Source organism: Cryptotermes secundus, unplaced genomic scaffold, assembly GCF_002891405.2.
Source record: "Cryptotermes secundus unplaced genomic scaffold, Csec_1.0 scaffold350, whole genome shotgun sequence".
Taxonomy (NCBI): domain Eukaryota; kingdom Metazoa; phylum Arthropoda; class Insecta; order Blattodea; family Kalotermitidae; genus Cryptotermes; species Cryptotermes secundus.
The window spans coordinates 164174-189843 of NW_019731981.1; the positions used below are offsets into that span (position 1 = coordinate 164174).

The 25670-nt window shown below is 39.2% G+C and overlaps 1 protein-coding gene and 1 long non-coding RNA gene across 3 annotated transcripts in view; one reads left to right on the plus strand and one right to left on the minus strand.

Annotated features, from left to right (window-relative positions):
* LOC117282555 overlaps window positions 1-7250 on the plus strand; it is a 39425-nt gene extending 32175 nt beyond the window's left edge. The window contains exons 2-3 of the long non-coding RNA XR_004513343.1: window positions 1678-1801; window positions 6718-7250. This is a non-coding gene — a long non-coding RNA (uncharacterized LOC117282555). The remainder of the gene's footprint in view (window positions 1-1677; window positions 1802-6717) is intronic.
* LOC111867393 (ubiquitin carboxyl-terminal hydrolase 8) overlaps window positions 1-25123 on the minus strand; it is a 48864-nt gene extending 23741 nt beyond the window's left edge. For both annotated transcript variants that reach the window (XM_023857203.2, XM_023857202.2), the window contains exons 1-8: window positions 24751-25123; window positions 24416-24646; window positions 23095-23237; window positions 20161-20323; window positions 15269-15431; window positions 9480-9627; window positions 7257-7717; window positions 4907-5052 (exon numbers count right to left, since the gene is read on the minus strand). In XM_023857203.2, coding sequence (XP_023712971.1) covers window positions 4907-5052; window positions 7257-7717; window positions 9480-9627; window positions 15269-15431; window positions 20161-20323; window positions 23095-23237; window positions 24416-24646; window positions 24751-24854 — 1559 coding nt within the window. In that variant the 5' untranslated portion in view covers window positions 24855-25123. The remainder of the gene's footprint in view (window positions 1-4906; window positions 5053-7256; window positions 7718-9479; window positions 9628-15268; window positions 15432-20160; window positions 20324-23094; window positions 23238-24415; window positions 24647-24750) is intronic.
* Window positions 25124-25670: the final 547 nt, after the last annotated feature.

Consider the following 25670-nt stretch of genomic DNA (forward strand, 5'->3'; position numbering starts at 1 on the left):
GAGACTTCTCTACTTTTAGCGTTCGTCCCTCAAAACGACACTGTCCCTCTTCTCGGTGCGCCCTTGCTACCAGCGTGGTGGGTAAAGATCTCGATATATTTGCAGACGGAACGGTTTCTCTGAATCATATTTTACAAGCATGTACCAAACATTTTACGGTGTTACTTGATTAGTGTTTTCATTCACTACAAATGTGTATACCTCGGCTAACTTTAATTTTCTTATGTAATTGGTTTTAATTTATTGACTTGTTATTAATTGTATTAATTTTATGCTATCACTCCCAGGTGTCTTATCTTAGTAGTTAGTTACTAACAGTATTAGCAACATTCGTAATATTTCATAAATATATGTATATATTTCAGTCTTCTTTAGATTTATGTTCACAGATTTATTTTTCATATTTGTATTTTGTTTTAATTATTATCTGTACCTTATATACTCGTGCTAACTTTGTAATTGGCCACTGTGCTGTTAAGTTATTGCACGTAAATAAACATGAATTGAATTGAATTATTATTATTATTATTATTATTAGAGGGGGTGGGTTTCCCCATGCACTTAGACCAGTTATTGGTCCATTGTGCATCCCCCTTTAATTTCTATTGTCCACATACCCTACCGGTACTGGTGCCTGCTATCATCCCCGTTCAGCCAACAAGGTCGGCCGTCGGTACCTGATATTTCCCCCATCTACCAGAGGAGTTGGAAACTACTTGGGCAGGAAATTATTGCCTAATTTCGCTCAGAGGTCTCCTAGAGACATGAGGATCTTTTACGTGCCGTACATCTACAACATGGGACCCACAGCTTAAAGTCCCTCCCGGAGGACTTGTACCCTGGATTTTTCCGCCCTTAAAAATTCCACGACCTCTGCCAGGTTTGAACCTGAGTACCTTGAGTCATTAGGTGGGAACGTTACCCCTAGACTACGGAGGCCATCTGCGGCCTATACTATTCACAAAATGAAATAATAGAGCACATCAGTTTTGTTGTTATATCAGATTGTTTACAGCATGACAGTGCACTTGTACATCTGTTTCAAAGCAAATTAGGCAGCTTTCCTTCTGGAAAAAATTAAATATTTGAATAGAATTTCTATTTCTCTCCTGGTGCTGCCTCACACTATAAAAAATTGTTTCAACCTCTGTTATCACAATGATTTTGGTATGAACACACATCACACAGCAAAGATGCGTGTGATGGGATTGGGGGAACTCTCAAAGGCTGGCATGACTGGCAAGTATACAAAGTCCTTATGAGAAGCATATCACGATGCCATGAAAACTTTATGAGTGAGATGTAAAGATTTCCTCAATCATGTTTGAGTACTGAAGACCACAGCAAACAAACAATAATGCTTGAATAGAGGCTCAGGAAAGCTTGACCACTTCTGGGTATTAAAAAAATACACTGTATCATTCATGCATCAAAAACCCAGGTTCGGATAAGTGTTTTCAGAATAAAATGTCTTCAACACCATACACACGCCTATAGTACAGTTGCAAGATGAAAAGTATCAAATGAAAAACATCAGAGGATTTGTAACTTGCCATTGTGACAGAAAATGGTTGCTTGATTGTGTGTTACAAGTGAATGAGAATGAAATTCAACAAACATTTTGCATTCCTCTCATTCCGGTAAACCTTTCACGGCCAGACATTTTGTGAATTCCAGGTTCAGAAGTGCAACCAGAAATTGCAACGGGTCACACATACATCACCAGCGACATGAGATCCTGTTGCACCACTGAGAAACTAGAAAGCAAGTCTTTGCAGACAGTAAATAGCTGCCCTTAAAGGTAAAATTTCCTATTCAAATGGAAAAATTAGTTTTAATATTTTAATTAATAAGACTGTCAAGTTTCATTTTTGTTTTCTTATTAATGTTTTGTTACCTGTGTAGCTTACTGTAATATTTAATCCAGGTGACCAACAATACATACATAAGAGTTAAAATTTTGTGACGATTGTATAGTAATATAATTGACTTTCTGGACATTATCCATTATCCTTTTTTTGATTTAAAACAATATTTTAGATACTAGACTCTGCCTCTGTCCTCAGATGAAAAGCCTATTCAGTCGTGCCCAACTGATAGAGACGGTCCTGTCTCCAAGGACAGGGGCACAATACAGTCTCCAAATTGTTTATTAAACTGAAACAGGAGGATGTACAATGTCCAAAAGGTCAATAATTATAACAATACATATGTAACCTGTAGTTATAAACAAACATGTATCTCCTCAATCCATCAATGTTCCAACATGAAATTATTCAAATATGTACTTAGAGAACCACAAAATGTTTTTTGAAAGACAGTTATAAATCTGGCTATACATTCTTTTATAAATCAAGGGCAATGGTAAAGGTCAAAATGTTAATATGCCCTGAAATATGTGAGCAGTTACTCAGATGAAAGCCCAACTTAAGAGCTTTCAGTCAGTACAAGAGCAAGCTCTCTGCCTTAATTAGAACCAGAGCTATATTCATTTTAGTAAATCAAAGTGCCAGAAATGTGAAAGATAGCTGAAAATGCAATAACTCTAAAATTAGGTGACACAGGAAAGAAAGCCATCATATTTATCACCTACTCATTAGACTTATAAAATGTCATTGAAATTCCAGGTAGTCATGTCAACTGCTGCCTTCATATGATAGGGAATTACCCTACTGTTTGTCTTTCTTCATATGAGTTGCATGCTAGTTAGTTGTGGAATTAATTCCCACTTGAAATGGGCAACTAGGTATTGATCACAGCTACCTACACTACTCCATACACAAGAGCAAACAGACAGATAACCAGATCTTTACACCTGTTTCATTTACTTTCACTTTACATGTTTCAAGATATCAAGCTGACAAAGGCTTTTCCTCTATTATGATAATTAACATAATTTGAGCATATTTTAATTGTATAAATAAAGTTTATTAACAGACACTCTGAACTGACATTGGCTGAAGTGCTCCTGTGAGTATGTTTCTGATCAAGTTAGATTTACCTTTCTATTCTGAAATACAGAAATCTTGCTATTATTCTGTAAATTGACATCATTCAGAGATGTGAGTCGATGGAAACTGTCCCCTTTCTTAACTTCTTGACAGTGTCCCTACATTCAACAGCCACTAACCCTAGGTACATAATACTGCTGTACCAGGAGACAAATGACATACAGAGAGAGTTCATTAATTACTATTTCTTACTGATTAATTGAATGCTGAAAAATTGTGTACATTAAGTTAAATGCCTAATGATAAAAGAGTGATTGCCAGAACCTTATTCTGAGCAACTGGAAGACTTAGAAAATCTAAATTAAAAAACTGTCCCTGGGTACTACAATGTTACAAATTTATTAAGATCACGCATACATTTCAACACCACATTCATCATATAATAGAATCAGTTTACAAAATATAAATCACATAGCAGGGTCTGCAATCACACCTGGGAAGAAAATCTAAAGTCATAAGTGGAATGAATAAAAGCTGTTTCAAAAACATGGAACACCTATATTAAATCATAGCAATGAATAAGACTATGTTAAATGCCAGCTATTAAGAACACTGGCAAACAAGAAGTTAAAATGTCTTATGATGGTAAAAAACATAAAGAAGAAATGCAAGTACACAACTACACAGGTTACTTCTATGAGTAATCTAAAAGAGTACATTGCACTGTCTAACATGACCGATGGATGAAGAGCGAGTCCTCCAACTGAGTCAGTCAATGCATACTAGCATCATCAGTTTGAAATGAAATCAGGTACTCCTGCACAGTCTCAAAGCCAGCAACTGCCTCCCCATATGTTGGAACATGTTGGAACAGGTTGCCCCACACTGACCTTTGTCTTTAAGTACTGAAGCTTTCTGTAGCATTATGCTACTTATCAACAATGCAGCTAGCTTGAGACACTTCTCAATTCAATTCATGGCATAGATTCCTTTCCACCTCCTGAACAATTGCAACCGTCTTGCCTATTGTAAGCGTCTGTCTTTCCAATGTCATGGCCATTCATTATTTAAAAATCACTTCTACAAAATTACAATAATTGCACTCAGCATAACGATAACACACAGTAAGACTATGGCCACACTACCATAGAGTGAATGCACAGTATCCTACTTCTTATCAATGTAGGGAATGTACAAAGAATGGGCAGTAACAGCTGTGCTGCATGGCATCATGTGTAGATGATGATTTTCAACACTGCATGACTGGACACATGCAAAGTGGAAAACACACAAAAAAAAAATCCTTCAACACTAAACCAGAATGCAAAACGTGCAGCAATCAAAGTTCCACATGTAATATGAGGCTATGTCCTTAATTTGAGAATCACTAAATCAAGGAAAATAATACACTAGGTATATGGAGCTTCAGCTGGGATCACAAAAAAGTACCTTAAATACAGAAAAGCCTAAAATGGGGACCCTTAAATCAGGGGTTCATTGTATGTGAGTAGCTACACTGTAAAAACATTCAAAGTTCAATTTTCCTTTGGGTCTGGCAAGCATTGTTATATTACATATTCATATTAGACAAGATCCTTATGTAAATGAAACAAAAATTGTTTTGAATAAAAATGTAATTCTGTAACATGTGACAGAAAATACAGTTATCACATTGGTAGATATGTATTTCTACTTGCAAAGAATGATCACAGTAAAAGACGAAATAGGCAACTGCCTGAGATGTGAAATTTGAGGTTCTCACAGTGCTCACAATCACACATAATGGAATAATAACTTGTGAGATGTAGCATCATATAGGCTGATCAAAGAATATGGAGGCAGTACCTTCCTTTAAAAATCAGTAAACTTCTACCAGACTATGTGCCATTACATCTCAGCTGGGATATTTGTATACACTAAACAAACTTACACAGAACTACTTAATAACTATTTACCTCTCTTCCTGTTCTTTGACTAGCCTTTTTCTTTCTTCTTCCTTTCTCTCAGCTTCTTCCTTCTGACTCTGTGCCTTGTCTGCTTTCTCTTTATCTGCCTGTTTAAATTGCTCTAACTGATCCCTGAGCTGTTGCTTTTCTGCTTCCTGAAAACATAACAATAATAACATTTTGCTTATTATAACAAATACAGAGTTATGGAGTACATCAAATGTTTCAGAACTTTGCTGTAAACAAAACACTGAAAAGAAAAATTCTTAAAGTTTGAGAGCCTAGTATGTTGGTTTGGTTACATTTCACTTTTGCACTTTGTTGAAACATTTGTAAACTGTTAAAACACAAACTTAAGAATACGACTGTGTCCTTCCATATCCCTACCAACCCATCAATCTACACATGCGCACACACCACTACAGTCTATTTTTACTATGGCAGAATTTCCCCATATTTAATATTACTTATGTTAAACTCCTCATGATATGCAGTACTTGTAATAATTGACTTAAGCACTATTTATTACACATTCAGACCACCGCCAATATGCACCAAAAAGCGAACTATGGGATGTCTGGACAATCGTTTAGAATTTGGCACAAGCTTTCTGAGATGTATTTTAAATTATACTAGAATCTTAAATCAATTACTTAAGCAACATACTGTTCTATTACTTTATTTCTGCCAGTGGTAACAGTTTAGGAAATATTAATATAAGAGATTAGTATATCCTTTTTCAGTTCAGGGTAACACTTTCCCATATATAAGACTTAAATATCACATAAGGGTTTGCTACTATCATCACATGTAGGGGATGTGCGTGACTTATAGATGGATTTTGGGTTGGATTTACTGCACTTAAACACTCATCTCATAACAACAATTAATTGTAGGGTTATCGCTAATTTCCAAACTAAGCCTTCTCAGGGCCGCACCATAGCTCAAGTGGTTAGTTGGTGGCTTCCCACCGCGGTGGCCTGGGTTCGATCCCGGGTCTGGTCAAGTGGGATTTGTGGTGGACAAAGTGGTGCTGGGGCAGGTTTTCTCCAAGTACTTCGGTTTCCCCTGCCAATCTTCATTCCACCAATTGCTCCACAATCACCCTCACCTATCATCTGGGGCTGGTATAATAGGCCAGAAGTGGCCGCAGTATAAGGGACTTAGTCTCACCCCCCTGCCAATCTTCATTCCACCAATTGCTCCACAATCACCCTCACCTATCATCTGGGGCTGGTATAATAGGCCAGAAGTGGCCGCAGTATAAGGGACTTAGTCTCACCCCACTGCCAATCTTCATTCCACCAATTGCTCCACAATCACCCTCACCTATCATCTGGGGCTGGTATAATAGGCCAGAAGTGGCCGCAGTATAAGGGACTTAGTCTCACCCCACTGCCAATCTTCATTCCACCAATTGCTCCACAATCACCCTCACCTATCATCTGGGGCTGGTATAATAGGCCAGAAGTGGCCGCAGTATAAGGGACTTAGTCTCACCCCACTGCCAATCTTCATTCCACCAATTGCTCCACAATCACCCTCACCTATCATCTGGGGCTGGTATAATAGGCCAGAAGTGGCCGCAGTATAAGGGACTTAGTCTCACCCCACTGCCAATCTTCATTCCACCAATTGCTCCACAATCACCCTCACCTATCATCTGGGGCTGGTATAATAGGCCAGAAGTGGCCGCAGTATAAGGGACTTAGTCTCACCCCACTAGCAATAAAAAATAAAGCCTTCTCAGTTTGCTTTCACTAGTCTTTACTTGGTGACAGCTCTCAACAATGGCTATTCCTTTGCAATGTTTTTACTAGACGTTTCCTGATATTGAATCTTCTGGTCCAGCTGCCTGCTGGGTAATACTCCACAGCTGAACTCTCGACTGCACTGCACTCACTCGCTGAACTGAACTCGGTTGGTCAAGTCATATAACCTCGGAGCAGACCCACAGAGAATGTTCCCTGCAACACCTCATCTACTGTTGCATGATGTCACTACACATGTGTCTGCTGAGGGTGCTACACAGCAGAGGCCACTGTTTACACAGTCATCACTTAGCAACAGGTCTATACACCAAAGTATTATAAAACTGGAGAAATAAATTAAGCTGTTATAGAGAGGAAAAAGTTGTAGCTCATTTTTAATACAAATTTAACCAAGGCTCTAGTCAAGATAGTGACAATGGTGATTTAATGATTGTTACTGTGGCTGTTTACTATATTGCTAACAAGAATCTGTCCTCGATGCACAGTATTTTACGGTACAGACTCTACCACTAATTACTCAACATACCTTGCAAATTAAGATGAGCTGCCTCTTCCATTTCTCCTGTTTTAAGATAAATACTGTTTACCTGGTCCTGTTGCTTCTCTTCTAGTTTAGCAATGCTGAGTAGAAGCTCTTCCTCTCTATTCTGCAGCAGTCGTACACGTTCCTCTTCTGCTTCTTTCTCCTTGCTGATACGCAGTATCTCTCGCTCACGCTCTGCTTTTAGTTCAGATTCCTCTAACTTTTGTGCTCTCTTTTCTATCTCAGAAAGCAGCGGCTCACTTATCTCCCGACTCCGTTCCTCATATGTCTGCAAAGCTGCAGCCTTGGACCCCCGATCCACTCCTGGCTTCACAATGTCCTTTGTTCTGTCTGATGAAAAGCTGGTTACCCTTGACTGACCTTCACTTACACTGTCTGGTATTGCTACTTGTATAGTGTTTATATTATCCTCCAAAAGACTTCCTTTTCCACCAAATTGTGGCTTAGACGTACGGTCAATGGCTGGTTGAGGTGACTCCAAAAAATTGGGGTATTCCACACCACCTGTAAAGCCATATGTTCATTGTTTATTACAAAAATTCTGAAAATAAATCATATTGAAACACAATACCTTGCATAAAGGAATAGTACCACCAGTCTTATACCTTAGGGCGAAAAAAAATTAATGGTTTAATAGCTCATTTAACAGGTTTTAAATTTGTTAAAAATAGAGAAAGTATTAGACCCCTGAAGGATTACAGACATTCCCACTGATATCTGGCTTTACGCTAGAAGCAAGTGAGTCAATCCAGTGTAAATGGATCTACTGTTAAACAAGGTGATGGCCAACTTTATGAAGATACGGTTCTTAGTGTTCAATTAATAGAATCTGTACGGTCAGTCTCCAATATTTTATTTTGTTTCTTTATTATGTTGACATATTCTTGAGCCCACATACTTAACTATGTGCTACATTTAATGTGAAAACTATTGTTAATTTTCACCTCTGTGCGGCAATGAAGGGATATAAATAGGTCATAATGTTGTGTACAGGATGCTGTGTCAGATCAATTCGAAAAACAGCAAGAAAATCTCTACTAGGTTGTTATATGGCATAATTTCCCCATTTACAATTACCCATAACATTGCCTTCCTTATTGATAGCACACCACTGTCTTACACAAAAATTAAATAAAATACACTGTAAAAACCTTATTACCCAGAACAGATGGGGAACAGGGTGTTCTTCTTGTGGTCTTCTGGGTTGAAGCTATCTATTCTGGAAGGCGAATACCAACATTTCAGAGGAGTATACCACTTCTGTCTTCAGGGTAGATGAAAATGAATGCAGCATGCTCCTGGAAAAGTTGGTATCCACCTACCAGACTACACATGTCATAATCCAAAAGACTGCAATATGAATCTTCACTGTCACAAAACATATGTATTCCAATTTTTTTATTACTGTGGTCTTGGAAAATATTCCATAACCTACATTTTGCCAATACAGCCAGAAGAAAACCTTTCATTTAGAATAGAATAGGACAGAAGGAAACAGAAGGTGCAAGGAATACTGGAGGCTACAATGTACAGATCACCAAAATATTTTCAGTTATACAATCACAAGAAACAGTGAGTGCAATGAATGGTTCAAACTACAACGGTAGAAAGTCGTCTTCTGGGTTTAGGCACCGTGTATTCTTCGTTTTGGCCGACGTTTCGGAGGAACGTAGTGCCTCCATCTTCAGAGCAGTTGAATGGCTGCTGCCTACTTCGTATATAAGCAGCACATTTGACATCCTATCACCACAGCTACTGCTCTCCGCATTCCAAGCCATTCAACTGCTCTGAAGATGGAGGCGCTACGTTCCTCCGAAACGTCGGCCAAAACGAAGAATACACGGTGCCTAAACCCAGAAGATGACTTTCTTCATTGTCATCGCCGTGAAAACCTCAAAACTTACAACGGTAGATGTTTACATCTTATCTGAACAAGGATCACAAGCATTCTAAGCAGCAAGAGAACAAGAAAACATATTCCATTCACTGATGATCCTATAGACAATAATGTTGTTCTCCCATAAGTGTGTTCATTCATACTGGATTCCAAATAGCCTTAGTTCTGGTTATGGTTAACACAACAAACGTCTGAATTGCTACTACATGAAATAGGCCATTTAATGTAAAGTTCTGGGGTTTAGAGTATCAAATAATGCAACTTTTACTATAGACCATTTTACCTTACTATTCATACTGTCACTTCTATACTAATTGGATTATACTGTATGATACAGGTTTACCTTCAACTGAATCTTTTCTAGATTACCTAAGAGATCATTCACTTCTGTCAGACTATCATGAAATGGTACTTTCACGTGGGGATTTGTAGTGTGCATGGGGTATGTCAGTAACCAGTCTTCATATCCTCCATCCAGAATAAGTGGGGGAGACTTGTAGATGATACCAGGATCCCACTGAAAACAGACCATTTCTTAAAATTACTGGGTTTTTGGACTTTTTCCATTGTCTGGTATTCTAGACACTGGATGATGGGACAAGCCCAAAAACCCAGTTAATTCTGAGTGTTATACATGATCATCAGAACCCTTTAGATCATTTCTTCTAAGGTTAGTTCTGTTTGCAAAGCTTGCTCACTCCCAAAACACAGCAATCAGCACAAGCCCAGAGAGTAAGGCAAACATTGTAATCTCCATCTGGCTGGGATACATACTTGTAGTATGTCTACCTGCCTGAAAAGAGAAATTAAAGCACAATGTTCTAAATCACTCACTCACTTATGGAGCTGACCTTCTTGAGAAGCTGCCAAGTGTGCAGCAACTCAAGAACTTCCCAGCATTTTATGGAACCCGAAGGCTCATTACGGTGCTCACAAGAGCCCTCCACCGGTCCATATCTTGAGCCAGATCAATCCAATCCATTCCATCCCATCTCTCTAAGATCCATTTTAATATTGTCCAGCCACCTACATCTTGGTCTTCCCAGTGGTCTCCTTCCTTCCAGCTTTCCCACCACTATGCTATATGCATTCCTCATCTCCTCAATTCATGCTACATGCTCTGCCCATCTCATCCTTCTTGACTTGATCATTCTAATTATACTCAGAGAAGCGGCCTCCATAGTCTAGGGGTAACATTCCCACATCATGACTCAAGGTACGAGAGTTCAAACCCGGCAGAGGTCGTGGAATTTTTAAGGGCGGAAAAATTTAGGGAACAAGTCCTCTGGGAGGGACTTTAAGCCATGGGTCCCATGTCGTAGATTTACGGCACGTAAAAGATCCTCATGTCTCTAGGAGACCTCTGAGCAAAATTAGGTAAAAAGTTTCCCACCCAAGTAGTTTCCAATGCCTCCGGTAAATGGGGAAGTATCAGGTACCACTGCCAGTAGAGGGGCCGAACTCGCTGACTGAACGGGGCTGATAGCGAGCACCAGTACCTGAAGGGTATGGCGACTGGTAGAATATCAAAGGGGGACGTACAATAGATCAACAACTGGTCGCAGTGCATGGGGAAACCCACCCCCTCCAATAATGAATAATAATGAATTACACTTGGAGAAGTGTACAACTTATGCGGTCTTCTCCAACCTCCTGTCACTTCATCTCTCTTTGGTCCAAATATTCTCCTCAACACCATGTTCACTGCTCTAAATATTACTAATATTTAATTATGTGCAATATCTGGGTTGATGAGCATTTTAAAGAAGAGTTTTAGAGGATGTCAGATCTTATCAACCTGTTAAGCCATGAAGAAACATTCCTATTTTAACTCTTACAACATATGAACCAGGTACTAGCCTAAATCTGTCCACTGGCTGAATTTGAGTATCTTTTACCATTTTATATATGCCAGAAAAGAATTTTGAATAGAGACGAAATAAATGAGAACAGATTTGATGCAGGGCATGTTTCAACTATGTTCATGGAAATACTGGACATACAAATATTATCACATTATAAAATAGATCACAGGTTAACTACTAATCTGAAAAAAGAAAACAAATATTTTAGAAACTGAAAACAGTTACAGCACACAGATTTTATAGTTTTTGGTACAATTAGAACTTTAAAAGAAATAATGAATATTATGATGTATTTGTGTTTTGGAACAGTTACTGTATGATTATCAGCGGCCACTTCAGATCCTGATGTTGGCTTGCCTAGGCAACCACTATTTCACTTAACACCATTGAACTGCCTTTTTCTCCATCTTTCACTCAACTCCTTGCAAGTTGCTGCACTGTCAGCTACACTTCTACTTTCTCTTGCACTACCACACATACTGTGCACCTTGTCACTGCCAAACTTAACTGTCTCATAGTACACACTGTTTCTCCACACATAAATGCTGTATGCTGCTTCTGCCACACAATGAGACTCAACTCAACTGCATAACTCACCAACTTCACAACACTTATACCCAAGTGAAGTCATTCTGGAAACTTCTCACAGGTTCTTCACCAACTTGGTCTTCAGCAGCTTCAAGAACCATCTTGAATGGGGGAGCCTTGCCGTTTCTCAAAAGACCAGTGCATGAATATGCTCCTATCTCCCTTCACTCACATGATACTGCTCCCTCCTCAAGGCTGCCCATCATGAGCAGCCTCTAATTATAGCGCTGGTCTGCCCAGGTGGTGTGCTACTACAAGAGATCTTCAAAAAGTTTCCATACTTTTATATTTTTGAAGAAAATTGAAAGAGGGGGAGGGGTGGGGGTGAGAGGGTGGACACGGTAGAGAAACTTGGAAATTGCACCAAGGAGCAATGATCTGTGATACATTTCTTTGTGGGCAGAAAGTGTATCAGGCGGACAAATACATCAGCTCATGTGTGCTCAGTATGGGAACAATGCTCTCTCTTATAGTGTTGTGTATGAGTGGACTGAAATGTTAAATGGCCATATGAGTGTGACTGATGCAGAGCACTCAGGTTGTCCAACCACAGCCACAACCTAACAGAATAAAGAAAGAGCTAGGGAACTGATTCTTCAAAACAGAAGAGTGATGGTCAGCAAAACTGTGAAACACTTCAAGATCAGCTTTGAGTCTGTGTATTCTGTGGTGTATGATAACCTTCAGTTCCATTAAGTGTGCACCAGGTGGGTAACTAAGGAACTGATGGATGAGTATAGACACATGTGCTTAGAAATTTGTTCCTGTCACCTGGCTCATTTTCACAAAAAAAAGGTGATGACTGTCTGCAACAGATTGTTGCAGATGATGAAATCTAGATTCACCGCTATTAACCAGAAACCAAGTGGAAGAGCATGGAATGGAAGCATCCATCATTTCCTGTTGCAAAGAAATTCAAGATGCATCAATTGGCAGGCAAGTTGATGTTGACCATCTTCTGGGGTTCTCAAGGGCCTATCCATGAGACCTACCTGAAATGTGGAACAAATGTTACAAGTACAACGTATTGTAACATACTTCAGAGAGGGCTGAAGCCTGGAATCTGCTCTAAAATAAGAGGGAGACTGTCAGAGGACATTCTGTTGTTGCAAAACAATGCCCGTCCCCCTACTGCAGCCCGAACATTGGAAATGGTTAGAAAATTGAAGTGGGAAGTCATGGAACATTGAGCTCATAGTAGATATTTGGTGCCATCTGACTTTCACCTGCTTGGACTGCTTAAATAAGCTCTAGGAGGGAAAGGATTTCGATGTGACAAGGATGTAAAGAAGGTGGTGCATCAGTGGCTATATGTGCAACCAAAGACTTTCTATGATTATGATATTAAGAAGTCACAGGATGCTGGGAAAATATTGTTGCAAAGCAGGATGATTATATAGAAAAATTATTCATTTTGTTATTGTAATCATCATTAAAATAGGGCTGTAAAATAAGAAGTGTGGAATAATTTTTAAGATCCCTCATACCTTCTTTACCCACCCTGGGATGATGTTGAACCCTGTAGCCTGTATAAATGATCTGGGTGATCATGTTGCAAGAGCTTTCTAAAGGTGACTGAGGCTTTGGTGACTTTCCCCTGGTCCAGGCTGTACAACCAAACTTGGTCTCCTTCCTGGAATCCAGTGGAGTTGGCTAAGTGGTGGTCCTTCATCCTGTCATTGGCCTTGGTGATCCTCCAACATGGTGCCCTGCCATTATTCTCATTCATTAGACCCTGGTTGCAAGTTTCAAGATCTTGGCATGCTGTGAAGGTGTCACACTGTTGGCTCCACTTCCTGACATTGTCCCTTGTGTGTAGCCAGCATTGCCATTGCCTGACTTTGGCTATGGTTTTGTTGACATCCATTTGATCTCTTGAAGATTCTCCATGGAGCTCTTCCAGTAATTCCTTCATCTTGCTCCAGGTAGAATGATTTGGACTGTCTTGGACTGACCATCAGCTGAATCCCAGTGGCACTCCAGCATATTGTTTCCCACCACCAGGAAGCTCCACTGAGCCAAGTAACTCTTGTATATGGGACTGCTCTCAGTGATGTTCCAGTGACATTTTCAGCCATCCTGACAGGTGTTTCTAGTCTAAGTTGAGCCAGCACCCTGGCCCTATTCACTCCTTAGTGGGTCGCCTTTGAACTCCGTCATACTAGGCTGTTTGCCACCTCCAGGGGCCCACCAGCCATGGAGTCATGACCTTTATCCCCCAAGTTGATACTACCTCATTGCAGGCCATCATATGGAGATATACATAAATGTAGACATGATTCCACTTCTGTAAGGTCACTGTCACCATTTATATCTAAAATTTCTCTTGACAATCCCTCTCAACCACTCTTCTTCAATACTTTGCACCATGATGACAAAGAAAACACTAATTACTACAAAAAAATACATTATAAACAGCTGCAGCAACCAGAAAAATAATGTAAATTGAAAGGTTAATATAAGCCATATTTGCTAAACTGAAACAGTAATATTACGTCCAAACAGCATGAACATCATGAAACTTGAGCATCATAACATTCCTGGGACCACATCTTTGGCCAAATCCCTCATGCAGTCATATTGTGGAATAGAAAAAAATGCTTCTATTTTCAGTCTACAACTTACTGTCACTTGTCATATCTTATATTTCCAAGAAATTCTACCAAATTTAAATTCAGGTTCAGATAATGGGCTGTTCATTACACTATGTGAAACTCTGTAATCATTTTGTTACAGTAAGTTCTGAATTCAGAGTCTTTACAACCAATAAGGTGCAGAAACTGATTAATTTTAATTCACTGGCATAAAGTGGGCTACACTCCATAAACTTTGAGGGAAAAATTATGTTACATACCTATGAAATAGCATCTCTATACACCTACTAATTAACAAATTTTAGGGTACCTTACCTATTTCACAATTTAGAAATATTTTTAAATTCAAATTCAACAGGATTTTACATTAATTAAAACTAAAAGATTGTAATGTCATTAAACAGAAAGAAGCTTTAAGATTACTACAGAGTGAATTCTGAAGCTGGGGGAACATCAGAAATTTTACCAGATAAGATCTTCAAGAAGGGACAAAAGAAGGAAACAAACAGAAAAAAAGGGCGGGAAAAAGCCATAGAAATAAATATAGAAACACAAATGGTTCTCTGGAAATGTTAAATCTAGATACAGGTGTGTGCATGCATGCATGCATGTGTGGGTGTACATCATGTTTAATAAGTACATTGCAAAAAAAATGAAAAGTAAAAGAACTACACATAACAATCTTGTTCTTAATATCAAGGTGTGGCAAATGACCAATTTCAAGAACACACGAAAATAAATTTGAAAATGTAATTTAAGTAAGATTCTCAAAAGTGGAACTTACATCCTTGCACTTGTCACTAACCCTCTGACTTACTCATTATATTAATTATTTTATAATGACACTTTTATAATTTTAAAAACTATATAAGGTAATTAATCCATCATGGTTCGTAACAATTACATGTTGATTAATTCAATTATGATGTCAAGTAAAAATACTGAAAGGGCACTTGAGATGAACTGTTCTCACATCACGCAGTTAACTTGATAATGTTGAATTACACATTACAGAGAAGTTTTAGCCAGTATCAAAAAGAAAATCCATTAACTTACATCTAAACTTTTCTTACAGAGTTAGGTTTCCAAAATGTCATCCTGGTGTATGTACCTTGATCAAAATATTCTTAAGCGTGTATAGGTTGGTACCAGGCCGATGAGATTTTTCTGATGTGAACCAATCCAACAGCACAACCAAATCTGCATTTTTCCTTTCACCCCAAGACTGTCTTGATTCAGGATCAAGTGACTTCCCCAATGCTTCTGCACTTGTCCTGCATGAGTAAACAAGGGGTTAACAACTCTGACATAATTGCTGAATCAAAGATAAATTATGCAATTGTGATAATTATATGAGAGGATTAAATACATACACAAAGTACCTATTTAGTTTACATCAAAATTCTGTCATTCAAATTTGGCATATTCTATCTTTTATTTATTTAATAGTACTCAGATTTTACAATGTAATTAATCAAATACAATCTAGACAAAACAGATGAATATCAAATTGGTTTAAACATCTGGGAACAATGGTGGAAAGCTGATCTGGTAAAAGATTTTATAAGAACACTGAAAGGTAGAAGAAGAAGATGAGGTAGCCCAAACAGAATATGGGAGGACAAATTCTTATCTGAATTTCAGAGACAGCAAATTCTATTAAGATTAATCTTGGCAGTTGTTGTTGATGATGATGATGATGATGATGGCAATGACGACAACGACGACCATGACAATGATGGTTACTTTATAATAGACTTCTACATCAAATTTTAATACTTTTGTTCATTCTAATTTTGGAGTAAATTTGGTACAGACAGAAACAAAAACTTTTTCAAGTACTACTTACTCCACCAAATATACATGAGCCAAAACAACCATTCATTAACACCAACTGCTATGAATGTATGCACAGTGAAAAAGTTAGCAAAATGGAAACAGCATACAGTAAGTCAACAAAAAAAAAAGCTCCCCAGTTTCAAGTCACAATAACTTCTGAAATATGACACAAAAACAAAGTACTTCTTTTAATTTCTGGAGAAACTCTCAAACTTGGGGCACCGCAATCAGCTCCATAACATCAGCATCCTCCCCACCAAACAAACTCCATCCCAGTATTAACAGGGAGGTTGGCTTCTGCCTAAGCAAGTCATGGAAACTTCTTATCTTCTCCCTGATGATCACCGAAAGTCTCCCTCACAGGATTCTGCACATGGGTTACTCACCGGACCACATATGCCAGGGCACGCTGCCCTCATCAGGATACTGTCAAATTCCCTCTCTGAGCATCCATCAACCCTGAGCCTTTCTTTACTTTCCTGGCCTCCCTCCACTGTTCTTGCTCTTTTCATCCCCCACTACATGGCTAAAACCAACATATATAACTTATCTTCCTTCCCCCTTGGTTCTCTGCCCAACACATACATGACTTCTCTCCTCCATGTTCCCATGTCTGCACAAGTCGCCCATTTCAGGGCTCAATCTAGTTAATTTTCTTTTCCCTCCTATTGGTTCACTCTGCCTCTCAGAGTAAGCCAATGGGAATGGATGGGTTGGCTTACAAATTTCCTCCTATTCTATATAATCCTACATTTTTCCATCAGCGACTTGCTCTGCTTGTGGCCTGCTTCATGCTGGTTTCAGTCCTAGTTTTCAACTCTGAAAATGTAGGCACAAGTTCTTCTGAAATGGTGGTTGGCTATCACCAGATTTCCAGTGTTATATCTCAGAAGATATAACTCTTCATCCCCAAGACCAAATTTAGTTAAAATCTGTTTAGTGGTTATCAAGTTGTTATGTAAGTCAAACAGACAACTGGACACAGTGAAATCAACATGCAATAAAGTTTGCGAACTTGCCACTGTGTGCTTGCTGTGGCAGCAGTGGACAAAAACCTCAGTATGGTTTGATGACATTGGCATATCAGCATTTCACAGGGGTGTTGTTGTTGTTGACCTATGGTAGTCTCTTTCTGAGTGGCGTCTATTATTGTCTGAATGTGTTTTGGTGTGCCCTCATGAGAATGTCGGAGCTTGAATTAAAGAAAACGAACAAACGTTAAATTTCTTGTTAAACTTAGCAAGAGTGGAAGTGAAACTAGAGAGATGTTACTGCAAGTTTATTGGAATAATGCTATGAAGAAAACAGCAGTTCATAAGTGGGTGACACGTTTTCTAGGGGAAGAGAAAGTATCAGTGACAAAGAGAGATCAGGATGGCCGGCAACGAGCAGAACTTAATAAAATATTGCTAAAGTTCATCAAATTGTGCATGAAAATCGTCAGCTGACTGTCAGAAGCATAGCAGAGCAAGCGAACACTGACAGAGAAACAGTTACGATAATCTTAACTGAAGATCTTGAAAAGAAGGCGTGTGCAAAAATGGTCCCAAAGGACCTGCTTACACGGCACTGTCTGTGAGGGACTTTCTAGCTAGTAAAAAAATAACTGTGCTGAAACACCCTCTCTATTCACCGGATCTAGCCCAAATGGCGTTCTTCTGTTCAAAAGATAAAGGAAATAATGAAAGAAGTCATTTTGATAACACTGATGACATCAGGAGTAATACAACAGCAACTCTGAAGGCCATTTCACAAAACCAGTTCCAAAATTGTTTTGAAGGGTGGACTAGGTGCTCGCATTGGTGAATAGCTTCCCAATAGGAGTACTTTGAAGGCGACCACAGTGAAATTCAGCAATGAAGTATGTATCACTTTTATAGCAATGAGTTCGCGAACTTTATTGTCAAGCTTTATGTACGAGGGTTGGAACTTTAATAGTGGCAACTATTTATTTACAACTGATACAAAATAGATGCATGTTTTGGAGTTTTACTGTCCTTCCATGTAGTCACCAGCATTGTGCATAACCCGTTGCCAGCAATGTGGGAGTCATAGGATACCTTTAGCAGCGATGCTGTGTTGATAGTTCGAATGGAGCAGTCTACTGCCTGAAGAATCTCTGGAACAGTTCTGAAGCAAATGCCATGAAGTGGTTCCTTCTTCTGAGGAATTAAGTCGAAGTCACAAGGGCTTAAGTCTGGGAGTATCGTGGATGGTACAGCACTTCTCAGCCCCATCAATCAAACAAATCAGCCACAGCTCGCACTGCAAGTGGCCAAGCATTGTCCTGCAAAATGATGGGTGGGTTCTGCAGAAACTGTCACCACTTCTTTCTCAAAGCTGGTTGCAGGTTGTGTTCCAAAAATGAACAGTAATACTGTGCACTGACAGTCTGCTGTCAGGGAACGGTATGCGTTAGGATAACACCATCACAGTCATACACGAGAATCAGAATAACTTTCACACTGCTGGGGTTCTGACGAACTTTTGATTTTCGTGGTGATCCATAATGACGCCATTCGTTCGATTGGTGTTTCATTTGTGGCTAGTATGATTTGGCTCATGTCTCATCCAGCGTAATGATACGGCTAAGAAAGCCTCTCCTTCACGCTCATAGTGCTCCAGGTGGTTACAAGCAGCATCGTATTGTAGCCATTTCTATATTTCCGTCAAATCATGCGGAACCCATCGTGATGCAATTTTTCTCATGCCCAGACGTTCCTTCAGAATGTGAAACACAGTCGTATGTGCTAATCCTGTCTCTCGGGCCAGCTCAGGAATCATACGGCATCCATCACTCTCCAGTAATGTGGAAAGAGCACACACTTCTTCTTCACTGACACTAGGACAACCTGGCCAACGCATGTCTGCCACATTTTGGCGTCCCTTGTTGAAGCTTTTTACCCACCTTGCCACTGTTCTGTAAGGCAATGCAGATTCCCTGCAAGCTTGTTGAAGACCTTGACGACACTGTCATGTTGTATGGCCTCTGGCACATTCAATCCTTATCCAACCCCGTTGTTCCTGTTTCGAAAACATCGCGACAACACTACATTAGACCGCCAGCTAACACGAGGCTCTGTTCTTCTCGTCAATGCGCATCCGCATGCTGTGGGAAGGGAGAGTCCATTTGCTCTGAGGTAAGGTAGGTATGTAAATAATGTGTGGTATAAGCAACATTATTTGGTTCCATTGCATGGCGTCTCTACAGCAGTGTTGCCACTATTAAAGTTCCAACCCTTGTATATAAGTCAAGATGTCAAGAAACATGTATTTTTCTTGTGAACTCCAAAATGCCAGCATCATCAAGATGCATGTCCCTCTCTCAAAACTGGCAGGTCCTGTGACACTGGATGCTAACACAAATTTGTCGTTAGCAACTAGGGCTACCTCACCCTTAGATTGAACATTATCATAACTACTGGTCAACTAAGCCAAAATTATGTAATCTCTACCAACATTTATAGGCATGCGGTAGCATAGTTGGCTGAGGCACTATGCTACAAGCTGGAAGGTTGTGGGTTCGAGTCCTGATGAGGTGAATTTTTTCAATTGACCTAATTCTCCCAGCTGCACTACGGCTCTGGGGTCGACTTAGCCTCTAACAGAAACGAGTACCAGGAATCTTGCTCAGTAGTAAAGGGCGGCTGGTGTGTAAGGCTAACAATCTTACTGCCATCTGTGAGCTGGCTGTCTAGAGAAAATGTGGGATTCCTGATGTCTCACAACCCTATGGGCCTTCACGGCCTGTTACAGGGATAGCTTTTATGTTTCACCAACATTTATGTTACACGCGTTTGCCGTAAGCTTCTGGCCTGGATTCACTTTGGGTATGTCTCATTGATTTTCCTTACTGCTAATTAGCACCATCTGGTCATAACTTTTAGCACCAAACATACAGAGAAATTCAAGTTCATATGACATATTATAGCACATTTACCTAAGCAAAGCAATTTAATATTTCTATAAATTCAATCATTCTGACAATTCAAAACACATGCACTGTAGTACTAAAACAGAAACCAATCCAACCCAGTCATGTGAAATCAAACAGAAAGCTGATTAATTTGGCCTATAAATTTGTGTGGTTACATCTGAGTGCTGTAAACGATTATTTATGTAAAATGTTTCAATGATTTTTCAGTTCCAAAGTATAATACTTACCCTGGTATTACTATGTCTTTTGGAACATTTATGCACTTTCCAATAGCCATATGAGACTCAGCATAACAGGCAGCTCCCCGAGAATCAAGAATTAGGATGTTGGTTTTATTATCTTTCAAGAGAGAATGCAGTTGTCTGCTAGATATACTAACATCATTTGCACCTAATGAAAGATTGAACCAAGTTAAATACACATGTAACATAAACCTTAAGCTAGGGTAAACAAGAAGTTCTGTTTAAAAATAATCACATACTTTCCTTCAATACAATTTGAATATCTGATACAACAAGTAGACATAAACCTTAAGTGTGTACGCCTAATGAAGTCAATAAAACAATATAATATGAGAGGCTTCAGTGTTGGTATTATTGATGGGAGGGATTTGTGAAATATATTGTTCTGATGGCAACAGGAGGCATGATATACTACTCTGTCCAAAAAGTATCCGACCTTGGGCCAGGAAAAAAAAGTTCTGCATTTGGGTGGTTACAATACCTAATCGCCTTCAAAGTAGGCCCCTTGTGACTCCACACACTTAGCCCAGCGATCACTGGAAGCAATTCTGGAAGGCTTCTTTTGGAATGACATGCAGCTGCGCCGTCACATTCTGTATGATGTCCTCGCGAATGTCAAAATGGCAGCCTTTTAGCAGTGTCTTCAATCTCGGGAACAGCCAGAAATCATAAGGAGCCGTGTCAGGAGAGTAGGGAGCCTGGCGAACCTGCGATACGCCATGCTTGGCCAGGAAACCCTGGATCAGGTGCAATGAATGAGCTGGAGCGTTTTCATGATGCAGCTGCCAGTTGCGTACGTCCCACAGCTCCGGTCTCTTGCGCCTAGTCTGGCCTAGTGGTGCGTACTCATGATGCACAACACCACTTCGCTATCTGGCAGCCACAGATGCATCTAGCAGTGTTGCGAGTCAGCAAAAAATCATGCATGCGCATGAAATTCCCTTCTACCGCTACACTCAGTTTCCCCACCCCTTTGGCCATTACTTACAGCGGAAAGAAATAAAGTTGGATACTTTTTGGACATACAGTATATACCAAGATTCACAAATATTGGTCCAGGCATACAGAAATTGTTAGGGATGATACACATACAGACACACCAGATGGCAAGGTGATTTCATAAGTCTACTTTTATTTTACAAAATAAGGCCAGTAGGCTAAAAAGGAGAATGCTGAGAAAGTAACACACTATTAAACAGTAAACAGCTATGACTGACATGCATATATGCACAAAATACATGTGTACAAATGTGAGCAGAGAGAACAAAGTTTTGCACCTCCTGCTTTACCCCAAGAACTATCCAGTCTTTAACAACTTTTCAGTTATTGCCAAAATTATAGAGCATTTTCACAGTGTAAGAAAAACTGATTTGTATGCTTAGTGTACTGTGAAAGCATAAAGGAGGCATAGAAGCAAAGCTCTCACACATTTTAACTTCAATATATGATGGACATCAGTGACCTCCATGAAGTAGCCACTTTTAGCCATTAAAACAAAAAACTCCGTGGTCTGTAGTCCGCAAGTGAACTATTCCGACCGAGCAACCACTGCTTGTCAGCGAAGTCACTGCCAACTTTAGCGGATAGAGGGTGTCACGTGGTCAGCGCAATGGACCCCAATGGTCCGTTAATCTGTTTTCTGGACCACAGCTGCTATTTCCTTGAAGTAGCTCCTCAATTATCTTCACAAGGCTGAGTGGACCCCGTTCCAGACCAACTACTTATCAGGAAATCTGGTAGCGCCGGGGACCGAACCCGGGACCCCTAGATCCGTAGGCAGGAACTCTGACCACTAGACCACAGAGGAGGTCCCACTTTTAGCCATAGGAAACTAAACTCTGGTCCATTTGATATTTATCAAGTTGTCAATAGAACTATTCTGAGCATGGCAATGACCAGAATTCCTGCCAGGAACTGATCCCTGAACATTCATAGTCTTCACTGACTGAGCAATCACAGTCCAGAGGAAAACAAAGTATTTTGCTTTCATCACCTTCTCAGGACTTCTGCTCTTACTTTTTCTTGCCAAACTGTATATGATATTAGGCATGAAAGAGAAACATTAAATCATTTATATGTGAAATTGGCATCTTTAGGACTTCACCTCTAGTATCTAATTTTACGTAACACTATGCGTGACAACTAATTTGGTATATGCATGAAATATGAACTCAGTACACCATACAACAGTGCAAGTTATCATTGGACTGAATGGGAATAAACATGTGAAAGGTACACACAGGTGACCAAATTTGGGTATGCACCAATAAAAAACAGCTACACTAGACAGCTGGTAAGCACTGAAATTTTACAAGTATGGCCACGCCATAGCTCAAGACGTTAGTCGCTGGTTTTAGCCCGAGACTGGTCAAGCGGGATTTGTGGTGACACTGGGACAGGTTTTCTCCGAATACTTTGGTTTCCCCTGTCAATCTTCATTCCACCAAATTCTACATCATCATAATCATCCGGGGCAGGTACAATAGGCCAATCAGTGGCCAACGTGCCGAGTGGACCCAATTCGACTCCACCCCCCCCCCCTACGCGAATTAAAAAAAAATTTAACATATCTCCAAATGTCTGTAAGTAACTTTTCATTCCATAATCTTCAGTTTCCACTCCTTTTACAGGTGAGTGTGACAAATCTCACACATTTACATGCATGAAAATCCTGAGATTTCCTTTAATTGGATTTCCTCACCAAATGAAGCAGAGTAATTTGCTGGAAGCTGATGGCAGCCCAAGTGGTCAAAAAACTTCTGCCTTTTATCGAAGCTTAATGTTAGTTACCAGTTACCAGTTACCAGTTCCTAACCTGCACCACTTCAGTAAACTACAGTTTCCAGGACAGAGTACCACGTTTTCTGACAGACACAAAATTCAGTACAATATTCTATGATGCCACAAACTTTACATCACCTGGTAATCCATTGGCTGGGCTGGGGTCTTCAGTTGGCTTTTCCAGTTTCACTTGCTTCCTCTTCAATTCTTCCATTGCCTCTCTCTCTTCTTGAACTCGCTGTTCAGCTTCAAATTTCTGTTGCTCGTTCATTAATTCATATCTAAATGAGGCCCAAATTTATCAAAATTAAGAAATATGCTACTTTCATGGCACTGACAGACATGTAACTAGTACATAGTACAAAAGACACTATCATTAATTTATGGAAAAGGCTCCATGGCTCCTACTTTGGACAATGCTGATACAGAAAAACAATATGAGATGAAAAGCTAAAAATAGATTCAAGATATGTTCACCTCGAGGTTAATGAATTGTAACAATAAAACTACATTGAAAAGAGAACTTTTCTCAGCCTCTTTCATGGCAGTCAAGAGAATGATGGGTGGCGTGAAAGTCTACAACACCAAAAGTGGGCATGTGCACTGCAACAGTAGCAAATCCTACAGTTCTTGTACATTATCTTGCTACCAATGGAATTTTCTTTTTTAGATTTTTAGAAATAAATTTAATTCTTACACAAGAATATACAACAAAAGCTATATATACATATATATATATATAAACAAAGTAACGTAAAAATTCCAAAACCAAAATTTTGATGTATCTTCCAAATTGCTTCAAATGAACCATGATCAATAAGTCTATTTGCATGTGAAGACTGCAATGTCATTGAACTCCTCTACAATTCAAAGACAATTTGTTGTCACTGTCACAAAGCTGTGTCATTTGGATGATAATGTGTTGCTCAAAAACTGGAATGGAACTTTCACCACTGACAATTTTTCAGAAGAGTTGTTTTAGATTCATAACTGGAAAAACATAAAAGGTTGAGAATTCATGCTTTACACACCCTTACATAGGAAGATTCAAGAAGGAAATTTATTTTGAATTTAAAAATTATGAAAATTAAGACAATTTATTTTAGTTGGGGAGGGGGAAAAACACAAGAACCAATGCTATGAATGAACCAATTACAACACAATGCTGTAACAATTCCACTGACTGTCAATGTTCTCTCAGAATCCATTCAGAAATCAAAATGGAAATGTTATAAATGCTTGTACACAGTTACTGCAATTAAATACATAAGGCTCCTGGCTCGTGTTTGAAAGCTTCATGTAACCGTGTGAAAATCATATTAAATGTGATCTAGTTCGTGCAAAATTGACTTAATAACCTATAATTGTCTTGCAGAACAAAGCTTTCCCATAAATTATACGTAAATTCCGGACATTAAAGGATATGAACATAAATTATCACTAATTATGTAACATTCACCTTTGTTCCAAACTGCCTGCAAGTATTTCTGCCATATCTAGTGCACTTTTTATGTTCTTCGCACCAAGCAACTGATTGAAATGGTCCCTTTCCTTCTTATACTCTTCTAGCTTCTGAACCATGGTCACTATTGTAAGGTATTTCATGTAGCAAACATAACTCATCTCCTCATCCCCAGAATCCTTATGTTGTTCTGCTTGACCAAACAACTTGTCGGCTGTGGTACAGAGCCTGTAAAACGAAGAGTTAAAAATATTTCACATTGGTGACTACGGTATACTGTTTCTATTTACATTGCAAAAACACATAATCGTCAAAACATCAAATTTACTTACGTTTTTGCTTTTTTTCCTTTAATAACGTCTTCAATATTGAAAATTTTCTTCAAATCTGCAATTGATTTGCCCACGTATAAAGTTTTTAATTTTGTTTCTGGCATATTGAATTTATGTTCTAACCACAATTTACTAACGATCCCTTCAGTTCTTAACTGTCACTTGTTCTAAATCCAACACTTAACACTTACAACATAACACGTATATCACTGCACATGTAAGGTCATTTCTGAAACTACACACAATATAGTATTAATTAATAGTTAACTGCCCATATTATATTGCTGAAATGCTCGCAAGCACTCAAAGCACTGCATACTGTACGTCAGCTGTTACAATTTTGTTTGACAGCGGTTCCATTCGGACCGATTAGGACACTCCGTTGTCGTCAACAATTACAACACATCACGGATCGGTTGGCACTATGACGGGATGCAAACTGTGCTCCCACCTATGCACAAAGACGGTAAAAGTCCTATTCCGAAAGCTCAATCGATAATTTCACAATTCCTCCCTCACATTTAAAATATTTACGCGAATTTCACTAAAATCGTAAATGAAATGGCGGTATTTATGAGGCAGGGTAAAGCTATCCCACTAACACGTCATGGAGGTTTGTGAGACGTCGAGGCTCCCAGATAGTGATAATTTTGTCAGCCTTGTGCATTGGCTGCCCTTTACCCCCACGAAGATTCTTCCTACTAATTTCTGTTAGGGGCTTGGTCAACCACAGGGGTATAGTGAAGCTGGAAGGATTTGGTCATTTAAAAAATCCCATAACACAACAAACTACACTACTACGTCCCATCACAGTATTCATAAATCAAAATTCAATCAATCAACACATTTATCTCATTTGGAACAACATGCGAGAATGGGGGGTGAACAACAACAGAATTACAAAACTGTCCAAAAACGCA